At 37.0% G+C, this 15,423-nt stretch overlaps 1 protein-coding gene across 5 annotated transcripts in view; it reads right to left on the bottom strand.

Moving 5' to 3' along the window:
- The window catches only part of GPATCH8 (G-patch domain containing 8), a 107,987-nt gene that overhangs the window by 7,624 nt on the left and 84,940 nt on the right, over nt 1-15,423 (bottom strand). For all 5 annotated transcript variants that reach the window (XM_026512658.4, XM_044389195.3, XM_057317785.1 and 2 more), the window contains one exon: nt 1,044-1,174. In XM_026512658.4, the coding sequence (XP_026368443.2) occupies nt 1,044-1,174 (131 nt within the window). The remainder of the gene's footprint in view (nt 1-1,043; nt 1,175-15,423) is intronic.

The following is a 15,423-nucleotide window of genomic DNA, read 5'->3' as shown; positions in this document are numbered from 1 at the left end:
ATAAAAAGCTGCCAAAGAAGGAATCAGAACCAGTTTATAGGCTTAACTCAACATTAGAGCTCACTGGTTAATTCTGTTTCAAAATTCATACTATGTGTTCTCTCCCTTCCTTCTTCCTCCAACATGCTTAGAGAAGTAAATAAGTTAAAAAAAAAAAAGGATCCTGAGACAAAAATGAACTTAGTAATAAGTCCAGGAACCTGGAAACCGTGGCCCCAACTTGGCTGTGAACTTTCAAAAGCCACAATCATAGTTTCTCTTTCTACTATAACCAGTTCTTTCCTTTGGTCCTGGCCAGCTATTAAAAACAAACATGGGGGCCTAAGTCTTTCTGATCGAGGCACATACCTTATGAATCCTCAGATGCTCAAAGACTGGGTCCCCAAAGTCTAGTTGCTTGGAAATTCAACCCTAGGTGGGGTAAATTCCACTTAAGGCTAAATACCAGCCCCCAAATTGATAATAATCAAGAATCATGAAGGAAGATTAAAAAGAACACTCAAGAACGCAGGAATCTGCAGAGAAATAAATGGATAGAATTTCCTAGGTTTCAATGATTAGTACGGACTGTATAGTAGTTAAAAGGAAGTTACAACACTTGAGTCTCTGCCCCAGTACTGTTTAGTTATAAAATAGAATACTGTAATATATGTGCTTTTCTATAAAACATAGGTTGGAGAATTTGTATAATTTATTGATTTATTGAGTATCTTCTATGGCACTCTTTTATAAGGCACTTCTGATGTGAAGATAATCACTCCTCAAAATGACTGCAAGAAGTAAATTGTTATTATCATCTCCTATCTTACACATAAGGACACGGAGGCATAGAGCTTAGCTAGCTAAAGTCACACAGATAGGATATGGCCTCAGGAGTGTATATTCGTAAAATCAGTATATTTATACTGTAATAACAGATAAGCTTTCAGTTTGAAAGATTTACTGATTATAATCCTTAAATCTTAATTTAAGTCTTAAAATATAATCTTAAATGTTATGGATTAAAATGATCTGTAGAACCCTCTGAGAGAAAATATCCTCACCATTCAGCTTGTTTCCTTTGCTCTGCCAATTCATGGAGCCGCCGAAGGGCTTTTTCCTGTTTCTTCTCATCTTTGCGGGATCTTGAAGAGACATTTCGAGCAAACTCTCTCTGCTTGAGATCTTTCAATCTCTGGGGTAACAACAACAACAAAAAAGGGAATAAAGGGTGCGTGATTTAGAGTAACTTGGGGGTCCTGAAAACAAGGCCTTTAGAATATTTACCTCAATCAGTGGTTACACTGCTAGCGTAGAACACACTTGTTATATTCGTACAGTAATTGACAATGGCTGATTACTTTGGATAAAACACTTGGAGTACCTGCATTTCTAATTAGGACAGCATACCATTTGCTTTATGGGGCAAAATTAAATGATTTCAGAAGCAACAAGCAGATTTTAGAACACCAGGAGGAAAGAAAAGGGACTCTTTAATCACCTGCTCCTCCAGGATGCAAAACTAGACAAACAGAACATGAGATAAACTGTAATAACACAAGCCAAAGAGAACAGAAAGGGGTTAGGCTAGTACAGAAAATTACCCAGGTGTAAGATCTTAAAAAGCAATGTACAGCTTACATGGGGAGGTTATTTGAATCAAAATAACAAATAGAAAGCATACTTTTATTTCACCATTAAAAAGGTGCCACAATTTCTTTTCAGCATGAACAGTTTTCCTGTGACTATCAAACAAACCGTCTTGCAATGCTCGCATGTTCAGAGCTCACCAGTCTGACCACTTGCATCTGGTCAGTCTGCTGAAATGAGACAGTAGTATGTATAGCTCTTTCATTCCTTCATGGCCCTGAGAGGAACATCCAGGGGATGAGGAGGGAGAATAGAGATAAGTCAAAGAATTTATTATTTAAAATCCTGATAAAAGAATGGGTTTTTCATTCTCAGAAACTACTATATAATTTTCCTTAAAACAAAACAAGAACAACCAAAAAAGAACAGTGCTATGACACACTGGTGACAAAGTCCAGACATATCTGCAATGAAGACAGAACTAAAATTACTTCCAACACACTAGATAATATAGAAAACAAACCAAAACAAAACACATACATTAGCCTATGCTTTTATAATAGCATTAGGAAAAGGAATTTGACCCAATATAAAGTGGACATTGCTTTGTGAAAGGGCATGATGTTCAACAGACAGAGGAATTTTCTTATCTAGTATTTATGAAATGTGTTTTGAAAACTTTTGAATTGGGAGGGGGAAAAGGGTGAAAAGACACACACAAAAAAAGTACAGCTAAAGACACTAGTAGAAAAACTCACTCTTGTGATCTGGGCTTCCAAATTAGAAGGATTTGCTTTCAATACATCAGCTGAAAATGTCACATCACAAAGAAAAAAAAAAGTAAAAATAAAACAAGAGTGGAAGAGAAAAAAAAAAATAAAGCAAGCATTACTACACAGGCTGTCTTAGTGAATCTGCAAACTATTATACTGAACAATCAGGGACAAAGCCATCAACTCTAAAAGGGTCGGGGAGAAGGGAAGCACCTGTACAACACATATATGTGTACATACACACAGACTGACACAGTAATAATCTCTCCTAGATAAAGAGACCTATCTGCAGTCAGGAAAAATAGTTAATAGAAATTTAGGAAAGACCACTGCTACCTAAAAAAAAAAGTCTATCTTATTTTCATTTACCTTTATTTTGGGAATGTTCAAGTAACCAATAGCTGGCAAAATATTTTACTGAAGCTGGCTATCCAGAATTAAGACTTTTTAAAAACCACTTCAAGATGGTGAATCAACTATTTTGAATAAATAGGAAGTCCAATTTCCTCCTTTCAAGGAGAATGAGGCAGAAAGAGCCTGTCAGGACTATTGAATGATTATTTCAGGCTACAAAACTAGGTTTTTTTCTGCGCCAAACATTTACCAAGTTTTCTAGCCAAAATTTAAATAGAACATGTTTTTCTCGTATCTGCCATCTTCTCTCTAGCCACCCCACAGGCCTGCAAAATCTCCCTGAGCCTCATTTCCTTCCTTTTTACAAATATTTCATTACTTTTAGGAGTTATTTCCCAAACTAAAGGACACTTTTTTTATTATTATTTTTTTGGTGGGCAGCAAAGCAAGGTTTGTTGAGCAACAGTAAAGTGATAGTACAAAGCTCCCGAGGAGGGAGGGGACCCGAGAGGGTTACCCCTAAAGGACACTGTTTAAAAGAATGAGCATTTTATCAAAGCCTGGAGTTTCCAGGCCAAGTCAGACAGAGGTTAGGCTTTCCAATCATTCGGCAACCACTTGGTGCAACCTTGAAGTTGAAGGGATAGAACTATGTCCACATCATACTGAAGATGCCCTATCTCAAATTCCCACCACAACATAATTGGAAGTAGGGAGGGAAGAAAATGGGATGATACCAGTAAAACAAATCCAAATTGCAGCCCCATTCTAGGCAAAGCTACACACCTATATGGGGTGTAGCAAACATTCCTAAATCACCTTTACAAACTTTATTATTTTTTTTAAAAAGATTTTATTTTAAAGTAATCTCTACACCCAAAATGGGATTCAAATTCACAACCCCTAGATCAAGAGTCACATGCTCTACCAACTGAGCCAGCCAGGCGCCCCCATCTTTACGAACTTTAAAGTCTGGGGTCTCAATGTAAAACTGGGAACCCCAGAATTCTAACCCAAACCTTAGAGATAGGGCTTGGAAATCTCCCAAACTCAAAATGTATGTTTGAGGTCTTTCTCTCAGATGAGGGCATTCTGATGATAAAAATGGATTCCTAATTCCAAGTTTTTCCTTTCTACCCAAGGTCAAACTAAATTCACCTCATAAAGTCTCTACTCATATGTCATAAATTTTTCTTCTATCTGAATTGTCTTAGTACTCTGTCAAGCACTCATATAGCAACAACCATCATATTCTGCACTGACTATACTTATTCCGGCCCTTCAGAAAGGCGGTCTGTGTGTAGTTGCAGAGTCAGAAAGACCTGTGTTCAAATTCATTAATCACCAGCCAAGCGATTTCATTTCTCTGAGCTCCAGTTCCCCCATTAGAAAATGGCAATAGATTTATGAGGTTAAGTGTCAAAATAAATATAAAGCACTTTGTATGCTGAAACTGTTCAATATTGTCTCTCCCTTTTTATTTGGGGCAGAGACTATAGCTGATCTTTTTAAATTTTATTTTTATTTATTTTTAAAGTAATCTCTACACCCAACATGGGGCTTGAACTCACAACCCCGAGATCAAGAGTCCCATGCTCTACCAACAGAGGTGAGACCTCATTCTCTTAAATTAAAATTTTTTAAGTAATCTTTACACTCAACATGAGGCTCAGATAGCTGATGTTTATAATCAACCCTAAAGTGCATGGAACAGTAGTAAGTCTACAGAAAGTGTCTGGTAAATGCCTGGTGAATAATTTGGCTTCAACACTGGATCCTTGATTTTCCCCCAAATAACTTTTTTACCATTTGTAGAAAAATTTGATATGAAATATTTTCTTTCTTTTTTTTAGAGAGGGAGAAAGGGGGTGGAGGGGCCAAAATATTTTTTCTTTCTTTCTTTTTTTTTTTTTTTGAGGCAGAGAGAATCTTAAGTAGGCACCATGCCCATCACGGAGCCTGAAGAGAGGCTTGATCTCAAAACCCTGAGATCATGACCCCAGCTGAAATCAAGAGTCAAATGCTAGGGTGCCTGGGTGGCTTAGTCATTACGCATCTGCCCTCGGCTCAGGTCATGATCCCAGGGTCCTGGGATCGAGCCCCTCTTTGGGCTCCCTGCTCAGAGGGAAGCCTGCTTCTCTCTCTCCCACTCCCCCTACTTATGTTCCCTCTCTGTCTCTGTCAAAAAAAAAAAAAAAAAAAAAAAAAAAAAAAAAAAAGTCGAATGCTTAACCAACTGAACCATCTAGGTGCCCTGATATGAAATATTTTCATAACTCTACTAGGGATATTTCTAGTTAATATAATATATATGGTCTTCCTAGCTATTACTCTCATCCAATAAAGAAATCTCATTCTTTAGAGAATCAAAACCTAAAATGTTAAGCCCCTTACTTCTGGACAAAATTAGGCCAGGGGCACCTATCTGGCTCAGTCAGTAGAGCTTGCCACTCCTGATCTTGGGGTCATGAGTTCGAGCTTCACGGTGGGTGTAGAGATGATGATGATGATTATTAGTTTTTGGATTTTATGTATTTACTTGTCAGAGAGACAGAGAGAGCACAAGCAGGTGGAGCAGCAAGTAGAAGAACCACTAAGCAAGGAGCTCAACACGGGACTCGATCCCAGGAATTTGGGATCATGACCTGAGCCGAAAGCAGACACCCAAATGACTGAGCCACCCAGGCGCCCCCCCTTTTTTTAGAGAGAGAACTAGAGAGGAGGAGAGGGAGAGAGAATCTTCAGCAGGCTAGCACGCTGTGCATGGAGCCTGACATGGGGCTCTATTTCACAATCCTGAGATCAAGACCTGAGCCAAAATCAAGAGTCAGATGCTTAACTGACTGAGCCACCCAGGTGCCCCTAGATACTACTTAAAAAAAAAATTAGTAAAAATAAAAAAAGAATTAGGCCAAATAGGAAAAAGAGAGAGAGAGAGAGAGAGATGAATCAAAAAGTTCTCAATTCCTATATAAAAAGTAATTTTTGTAAAGGTAAAAGTCCCTAATTCAGAATCAGGTTTTCTAAAGTTGGCTATTTTATTCCAAAAAAGCCTGGCTTATTTGCAACTGAATGTTCATATGAAATTCTCTGTGTCCTGTACTTTTACTTTCCTCTTAAATTCTAAAGAGGAACACAACTTCAGATAACTTCCTCAAGGTGCGAATAGAGGAGAATAGAGAACACCTGCCTGTCAGAGACAGAACTCACATAAGGAGAACAATTATTAACCATGTGTCATCAACCCAAAAAGTTTTGAAAGGCTGAGCAAATTTCATTCCATACATAAAAATTCAAGTTAGAATCCAAACTGGAACACAGACTGATTTGAGTGGATATAATTTATCATTTAAGCTAACTCCAAAGCAACTATGTCATTGTCTCCGAAAATTATAAAATATGCTTTCTGAAGTGCTGCTAATAACTTTGCTTCTTCATTGAACTATTAATGCTTATTAATACAAATTTAAGCCATGTAACACATTTTTAGCTGGACAATATTTCATTCAAGGAAAAGCGAGACTGAACACCATTCAAAATGAAAGGGTTTGAAGATCCTGTTCTAAAAAACTGATAGCATGTTTCCAAAAAAGTATACATATGTAGCACAGAACAAAATGGCCATTTCTCACTGATTCTCAATCACATGGTACCTGGGGTTTCCATTAAATTTCCCAAAAGACCAATAGAGGGGGAGACAGTTCTTAACAATAATCCAGCACTTGAAATACCCATCCACATAACCATGGCTCTTTAGGCTGAAGACCACTTCGATGTAAATGACATTCCAGTTCTTAAAACACAGCCTACACAGCACTGTGTTGGCAGTAAAATGTCTACTCCAGACACAAACTTTTTTTTTTTTTTTTAAGATTTTATTTATTTATTCGACAGAGATAGAGACAGCCAGCGAGAGAGGGAACACAGGCAGGGGGAGTGGGAGAGGAAGAAGCAGGCTCATAGCGGAAGAGCCTGATGTGGGGCTCGATCCCATAACGCCAGGATCACGCCCTGAGCCAAAGGCAGACACTTAACCGCTGTGCCACCCAGGCGCCCCCAGACACAAACTTCTGTTCCACTGTCCAACTCTGAACAAATTAAACCAGAGAAATGAGAATCTGGTAAATCTTACCAGGTTTTTAATGTGGGTGATAAATTTGCCCACATTATCAACAATGTGGAATATGAATAGCAAGAAGTGGCACTGTGTTTGACCTGGGAATGAATGAGACAAAGATATATTTGCATATAATTTTCCCTAACGACAAAATATGAGTCTAAATTAATATTTTTTTGCATCTTTTGTTGCTATTCTTTTCTAACAAAAATTGATGCTTTTTTTATATTTGATTGGATATAATCTACTAGGAATAAATCTATTATCTTTCTCAAGTATTTTAAATCTATTATCTCAATTTAAAGAAAAATACACCATTGTTTCCAGATGAAGGGCATTTCAGACATCAAAAAACAGAGTATTTCCTATTGCCACTAAAAATCCCATGTTCTAATATACACTCAACTCTAAAGAGAAAACCTGATTTTCTCTCTTTAAGGTCAAAAGATTATTTATCCACAGTGTCTTCCTCTCACCAAACAACCCCTCTCTCCCAGAAAAGAGACCAAAGCTTAAGCCTTCCTTTGTACTAACCCTGCAATGCACATACTGTTGTCTACAGCACAAAGAGATGCTCAATAAACATTTATCAAACTGGTTTCAGTTTTAAAATGAGTTGCTGGGAAAGGAAATACAAATACTTTATGTATTATTTGTTGGTTATGAACAGAGACAGGAAACAGCAAAGAAATTGTGTGCACCTCAATTTCTTTTTCTGGCTAAGTATAATCCAGCTTTTTTTTTTTTTTTTTTTTTAAGTAATCTCTACACCCAACATGGGGCTCAAACTCACAATCCCGAGATCAAGAGTCGCACGTTCCACCCACTGAGCCCAATTCGGCTTTTTCTGAACCTCAACCACTCCCTTTCCGCTATGTCATCAATCCTGCATACCCTAAATCCATGGCCTCTTTTCCCCAGTTTCCTCCCTCTTTCTCATGATACAACATTAATCTCTTCTCCCTTCCCGAAGTGGAGTAATCACTAGCTATTACTTGGTTGGGTTACCGAATACAAATCTCGGTGTTTGATACTTCCGAATGACACCATCCAGAACATTAGCATGTGGTGAGGAAAGAAAAAGACCAGGAAAGAACACAGAAAGCCTCAGTACTAAACTACTCAGGGAAGGAAGACTGTAGTTGAATGGTTAAGGAAATCCGAGTTACTGGACATAAGATGTAAATTCTTTTAGCACATTTATCAGTAAGCGATGACAATAAATGTTAAGTAACAGAGAAAACCAAATGTTTGGTAACAGAAAAGAAACATTAATGCTGATTATAGATACTGAAAACATCAGAGGGAAACAGAATGGCATACTTTCTTTTTTGCTGGCTAAAAGTAGTCCTAATTAGTCATTTATGACAATACTTACCATTTATGCCCAACTATTTTGCAACCAATGACTATCATGTGGTGAAAATCAAATTAATGTCATAAAACTATTGTTAAATATTCACTTCCATTATGTTTAGGAATTCAGCAAAAAGCCTTAAAACATGGTGTATTTTTACAGAACCAGGTGTGCTTGCTTTAACATGTTTTTCACACACACACACACACACACACACACACACACAGAGCGCCACCATCACCACGACAGAAATTTAAGCTGAATAATGAGGTTTAAAAAATTTTTTGAGATACAATTCACATAGAATAAAATTCATCCATTTAAAATGTAAAATTTAGTGGGTTTCTCAGAGTTGTGCAACCATCAACACTAAGTATAGAACATTTCCATTACTCCCAAAAGAAGTTCCATGCTCATTAGCAGTCACTCCCCATTACCCCTTTCTATCTAGTCCCTGGAAACTTAAAATATGTTCTCTATAGATATGCTTATTCTAAACTTTTTATATAAATAAAATCATACAATATGGGGGGGTTGTGAGTGGTTTCTTTCACTTAGCATAATATTTTCAAGGTTCATGCATGCTGTATTTATCAGTAAATCATTCATTTTTATTGCTGAATAATATTCCATTGTACAAATGTACCAAATTTTGTTTATCCATTCATCAGTTGATGGAAAAATGGGCTGTTTCCACTTTTTGGATAGTATGAACAATCTTATACACATTTTTGTGTGGACATATATTTTCATTTCTCCTGGGTATATACTGGTCATACGGTAACTTTATATTTAATATTTTGACAAACTGCCAAACTGTCTCCCAGAGGGGCTATACCATTTTACAACTCCACTAGCAATGTAGGAATGTTCCAGTTTTTTTCATATCCTCTCCAACATGTAACTGTGGTTTTGTGGATAATGAGTTTTAAATATTACTATATATGGCATGCCTGGGTGGCTCAGTAGGTTGGAGGTGCGACTTGATTTTGGCTCAGGTCATGATCTCAGGGTCATGAAATCAAGCCGTGTCAGGCTCTGTGCTCAGTGGTGAGTCTGCTTAAGGTTCTCTCTCTTGCTCTCCCTCTGCCCACACCCCTTGCCCCCATGTGCACATTCTAAGAGATAAATCAATCTTAAAAATATCTACATAACTACATAGCTCTCCAGATCATATCTGGAGGCAAAGGTTTCCTCTCATAAAATATAAAGGAGCATAATTCCTAAGAACTGCTTAGGCCTATAGGAAATGGAACAGCAGCATCTCAGTTCAGAGCTCCTTTTCAGGACTGTCACTCACAGACTTATAATTGTTTCTTAGGTCACTTCAGCTTTTCAGAATACAATAGAACATATAGCCCTCACGCAAAAATCTCCACCACAGTGCATCACTCTGATAAATATAAATGTACAGGGGCAGAAAACAGGCTAAAAACTACAGAAAATAAATAGGGTAGAATCATTTTTACTCATATTGAGAATATGAGCCAAGATAAATAACAGAGTTAGAAATTCCTAGGAAGAAAATAAAGGGTTTACCAGCAAACTCAGTTCCCAAAGGGTCTATTTAGGGTTATCCCTGCCTGCTCACAAAAGCAGACAGTTTCCCTAAACAGCAACAGTTTTCCAAGGTTAACTAGATTGTGATAGCTGGATGTAAGAAGTCTATTCCCAACAAAAGCAGTGGTAGTGAGTATGTAAGAGTAAACAAGTGAAAAGGCTCAAAACATGCTCAATTTTTTGGAGGACTAGCCAAATGATGTCAATTCTCTTATACTAAGCAGACAGTCCCAGAGAAAAATAACATACAGAGTGGTACAAACTTTCATCTCCCTGCTATAGGTTATTAAAATAAAATTATAATATGCTCAAATTCTTGGATGTATTCCTCTTTTCACACTTGCTTTGCTTCTCCAAGTATAATCTCTTCAGAACTGACCTATGCTATTTAAGTCAACATTTATGAAGCTTTGGGATTCATAAATACTTTACAGTTTTCCTAATCTATTTCACAACTTTACAATAATTTAAGGTTTTCTAAGGATAAACATTTCATAAACACATGAAATATAGATTATATATAGAATATCTTCACTGGTGTCTAATGGTGGTTTCACTTCTTTTCTTCTATTATTTTTTAAAGTAAGCTTGATGCCCAATATGAGGCTTGAACTCACAACCCCAAGATCAAGAGTTGTATGCTCCACCAACTGATCTAGCCAGGTGCCCCTGTGGTTTCACTTCTTTTAGAAGAGTTCATTTTCTTTTTTATTTTAGCCCTAGAATTATTTCTCAACTTTATTTATTCTTTTATTGCCTTTTAAAAATTTACTCTTGTGTTTCCCTTGCACTGAATATCAAAGTAGCACCAAAAAAGGGAACTCAGTCTGAATTTCCTCAAATCTGTAGTGGCTTTCCAGAGGTCCAACTGGTTTTGATGTGCTTATCGTCCTGATGCCTTATGTACCAAGCATACGGAGGATCAAATGCAGTAAAAGATCTTGAGAGGCAAAATGCAACCAGTAAACACTAAAACTTCAAGTGGAAAGTGACCACTCCAAACCTGAATGAAGGCCACGTGAAGTCCAAAAATGATCGTTCCTTCCAACACCAAGGAATTTCTCAGAAAAATACTTCAATTGAGAAAGTATTTCATTTTTTTTTTTTTTTAAAGATTCTATCCGGGGCGCCTGGGTGGCACAGCGGTTGAGCGTCTGCCTTCGGCTCAGGGCGTGATCCCAGCATTCTGGGATCGAGCCCCACATCAGGCTCCTCCGCTATGAGCCTGCTTCTTCCTCTCCCACTCCCCCTGCTTGTGTTCCCTCTTTCGCTGCCTGTCTCTATCTCTGTCAAATAAATAAATAAAATCTTTAAAAAAAAAAAATAAAGATTCTATCCATTCATTCGACAGAGATAGAGACAGCCAGCGAGAGAGGGAACACAAGCAGGGGGAGTGGGAGAGGAAGAAGCAGGCTCATAGCAGAGGAGCCTGATGTGGGGCTCGATCCCACAATGCCGGGATCACGCCCTGAGCCGAAGGCAGACGCTCAACCGCTGTGCCACCCAGGCGCCCCAAGAACCTATTTCATTTTTGAGTAATGAGGAAAACTCTAAAATTTCTGTTCCTTGGTAATATATATTACCGGATATTGTTAACAGTCAACCAAAAGTAAGCAATGCTGTCAAAAAGTAACTGAACAGTTTAGACGAAGTTAACTAAATTACGCAGTAGCAGATTCCATTCTGTAGAGCAGTCACTGATGGTTGCTATAGACTTACTCTGTTTTAGTTCAGCTATTTAAAGCTCATAAAATCACTAATTTTACAGTTGAAACAGACATGGTATTAAATGAGATTTCAGTCTTTTCAAAAAATGTAAAAGGAGTTTCATATTGAACTGATTTTAGCAGAAAGAGGCAGGCTGAAAGCGAATCTTTCCTCTGACCAAGACATTGATTGTTTTCTACAAGTAAAAAGAACTTCTCAAAGACGTTTTACAGTACAGATTTTGATAACTGGATCAGACTACCACAGATGGTTCTGAAATTGCAAAGAAGTTGGACCCAACACTTAAAGAGGAATAAGGAGGAAGCTTTTCAATGTGCTACTTCCCCAGTGTCAATTAGAATCCTGTGTGGAGAGAAAAGGAAGGTAAAGGCCTGGGTCATAAGCTCAAATGTCTAGAGGGATTTGACAGTTAATACAATGAGTCATACAAGTTGATGTAAGAGATAAAGTGGAAACCAAGCTCATTGAAGAGTTAGCATGTGCCCTTCTGAAGAGATAGCAACTATTCAGCTTCAGCCAATTGCTACATTAAAATGTAGGAGGTTCTTAGATATTTCAATTTTCCAAGTTAAGTTTGAATTCTTAAAATCTCATTTTAAAAAACTGGGAACCAACCAAAATTAGAGAGAAAAAATCTAATACTATGAAGACCAGACAAAATACACCTGTGGGACAGTTTGTGATCTCCGGTTTATGTACTAGAGGCTGGTGAAGAGGACCTTAGTGGCACAAATAAAAGAGAGTAAGACTGGGAGAATCCTGACTAGATAATAAGGCACCAAAGAAAGCAAAACAACAACAAAAAACAGTGCAAAAAATAAGGCACTATTACCGTGTTGCTACAAATGTACCTCTGAAAAAGAGAATGCTTTTTGCAGTTTGAAATTTAGGCCCTATGAAAAGCTCAAGAAAATGGTTTCCACAGTCATATCCACTAGTAGACATGTTTTTAGATATGCAAAATAATCAAAGAGAGGAGGAGGTAGAGATGGAAAGATGTTTAGTTTCAAAGTAACTTTGTATTATAATTAAGCAAAGAGGGATAGAAGATGGATACTAATATTTATTAAGCACTGAGGCATATCAGGACTAAGTTACATAATAAAAAGGAATCACAGATTGGGCTATCTCTTGAGGAATGGAGAGGCCTTCCCTTCAAAATGTACTGAAATTATCACCTTAAATTGAGGGTTAAATTGCTGAAAAGAGCCAAATGTCTCATGGGCTTTTTCATCTTTGCAGATCAGGCTGGATCTTAATATTTATGGGTTAATGACTTTCTTCACAAAAATCTTAGAAAATTTGAGAAAACTACTGAATAGTGAGAGGCATATGATAACAACACCCCCGCCCCACCAAATCACCACAAATGAGGGTGACCATGTAGCCTTTTTTTGAGAGATTATTTCTGCTTAATAAAGATAAGGGTGCATTCAGGATCCTGTCTATACTAGCAGTTTATGATAGAATATTTCTCTGGAAATTTTTAATGGTAAAAATTTGATGGAAGATGCAAACTAGGGATTACTAACATAGGGTTGAATGTACTTACCTATTATCTCAGATTCATAATAATCCTGTGTGCCTTCCTGGAAGACAAGACAGGGCGTCTTTATGATTTTAGAGCATGAATTTGGAAAATGGTAGGTCCATTTGTACGATAAGTTCATGTCCATCAAAGAGGAATGAAAAATAGGACCTAGCTGTGTTGTACCAAGGGCAATTAAAGGCGCCTTAGAAATTCTAAGTACAGGGAAGAATAGAACTATAAAAAATTTAGTATTGTGCATTTTCTTGTTTATATATTTATAGCATTGTTTTAAGATTTTACTATTTGCACTAAGAGAGCAGTATAAAGAAAGATGAAAAAGCCTACATTTCAACCAAATAAAGAACACTCCACCAAAAGCAAACAGAACAACAAACTCATACTACCGCTGTTCTTTTTTTACTCATACTAAGATGGGCTTTTGATCACGGTGAAGAAAGAAGCTCACACACATTCATTAATCATACCAGCTAAAGATTTCTTCCTAGACCAAAGATCACAGACATATTTCTGTATTAATGGAAAGGTAGTCCATGAGTTCCCTATAAGAAATCCTTACTTTTGTATTTTCATTTTGATGATAATCAAAACAAACAAACAAAACAAAAAAACCCCAACCAAACAAACAACCCCACAAAAAAACAAAACAAAACAACAAAACCAGAGTAATAAATGAGTATTTGGGATCATCCAGATAAGTATTTTATAAATGTTTAAAACATAACTGGGGACTTAAATGACAGTGATTTGTTTGTACCAAGCAAAGGCCAATGGTATCACAGTACCATATATATCTGAAAGTTTTTCAGTAGTCCTGACAGAACAGGGTTTCTCAACCTGAGCACTACTGACATTTTGGGCAAGGTGATTCTTTGTTGCAAGGAACTTTCCAGTGCATTGTAGGATGTTTAGAAGCACCCCCGGCTTCCACCCACTATGTGCCAGTAGCACCACCCTCCTAATTGTGGTAATCAAAAACGTCTCCAGGCAGCGTTAAGTGTTCCCTGGAGGACAAAATCTCCCCCTGCGGAAAACCACTGCAATAGAGAAAAGTGGAGAGAGAACTGGGTCATCCCAAAGTGCACAGTAGAATAAACACATCAAATTCAAACGAACCAGAGCTGTAACAATTACTACTACTCTCAAGTTGAAAGAATCATCAATAACACATTATCATTCATCACATTAATGTTGTCAATGTGAATTTCACTAGTTCTGTACTTCTACTCAGATTTAACTTGTAAATCTGTTGCTCTGATAGAATTTTTTCCCTTTAAAGAGCAATATAAACATTGTTCAAATCTGAATTACAATTTTCCTGATTTACCTTTTTTCCTAATAGAAACTTTACTCAAGACATTTCTCATTAACTAAAAATGTAACCTTTTTAAATGGTCTTTTGGTGCTTAAAGTTTCTTCTGGAGTCTTCTAATTTGTCACTTTTTTTTTTTTTTTTAAAGTAAGCTCTACGCCCAATGTGGGGCTGGAACTACAGTGGTGAGATCAAGAGTCACATACTTGACCAACTGAGCCAGACAAGCACCCCACCACAGACAATTCTTAATTGAAGAAATTCTCAAGAGCCAAAAAAAGGCATTTATGTGTTTAGATGCTAAATGTCTTTCTTAATTCCATAAAAAAATAACCCCTAAAATTTGAATTATATATACATTGAGAAGGTTGAGAAGTTACTGGATAAGCAATATTTTGCTGTTAGAACTTGACACGATTCTTTGAAAAATATAATTGCCAATATATCTTGGCCATATATATCCTAATTTTCTCTTCTTCAAATTAAGCAGACCTGACAGTATAGTATAACAATGTCCAAAGGTGTATAAAAAATTCAAAGCTGTCAAATACAACTCTATCAGTGGAAGAATCTTAAATTGGTTAGGTGTGGTTAAATGTGAAGAGACTGTTGCAAAAAGTGTAATAGCTTATAAACTATCATTGCACTAGTAAAACTTAAAGCTTGCCCTTTACCTGTGCACTGAAATCTTATGGTTGGCTGAAAGACGAAGCAAAGGTTAAAAAAAAATGCTGGTTCAACAGATGCACTTAAAATAAGAGAGCATTCCAACAATGCTCATATATTTTACAAGTTTAACAAATACAACTACTATACCTCCAAAGACTTAGCAAGTTCTGCTAAAATCACCCCAAATCAAATGGCTCAAAATTCTTTAATAAGCCAGAACTATGCTATAAGATTCAAAGACTCATTTCCTCCTTCAAAGATTCCCCCCCGGGGAATTACTGCTACCTTCTTTATGCCTCTAAGTAATTAGCTACAATTTTATTTTCTAAACCAATGGGGAAAAAAAAAAGGACTGCAAAGAAAGTATAAACCACTTTTTAGCAAGCTCTTCAACATGCAGCATGAGGTTTTTTTGTTGAAGTTAAGACAGCATCT

Source organism: Ursus arctos, unplaced genomic scaffold, assembly GCF_023065955.2.
Source record: "Ursus arctos isolate Adak ecotype North America unplaced genomic scaffold, UrsArc2.0 scaffold_24, whole genome shotgun sequence".
Classification (NCBI taxonomy): Eukaryota; Metazoa; Chordata; class Mammalia; order Carnivora; family Ursidae; genus Ursus; species Ursus arctos.
Note: the sequence above shows the minus strand (reverse complement) of the source record. Positions and strands in the feature narration are given on the sequence as shown.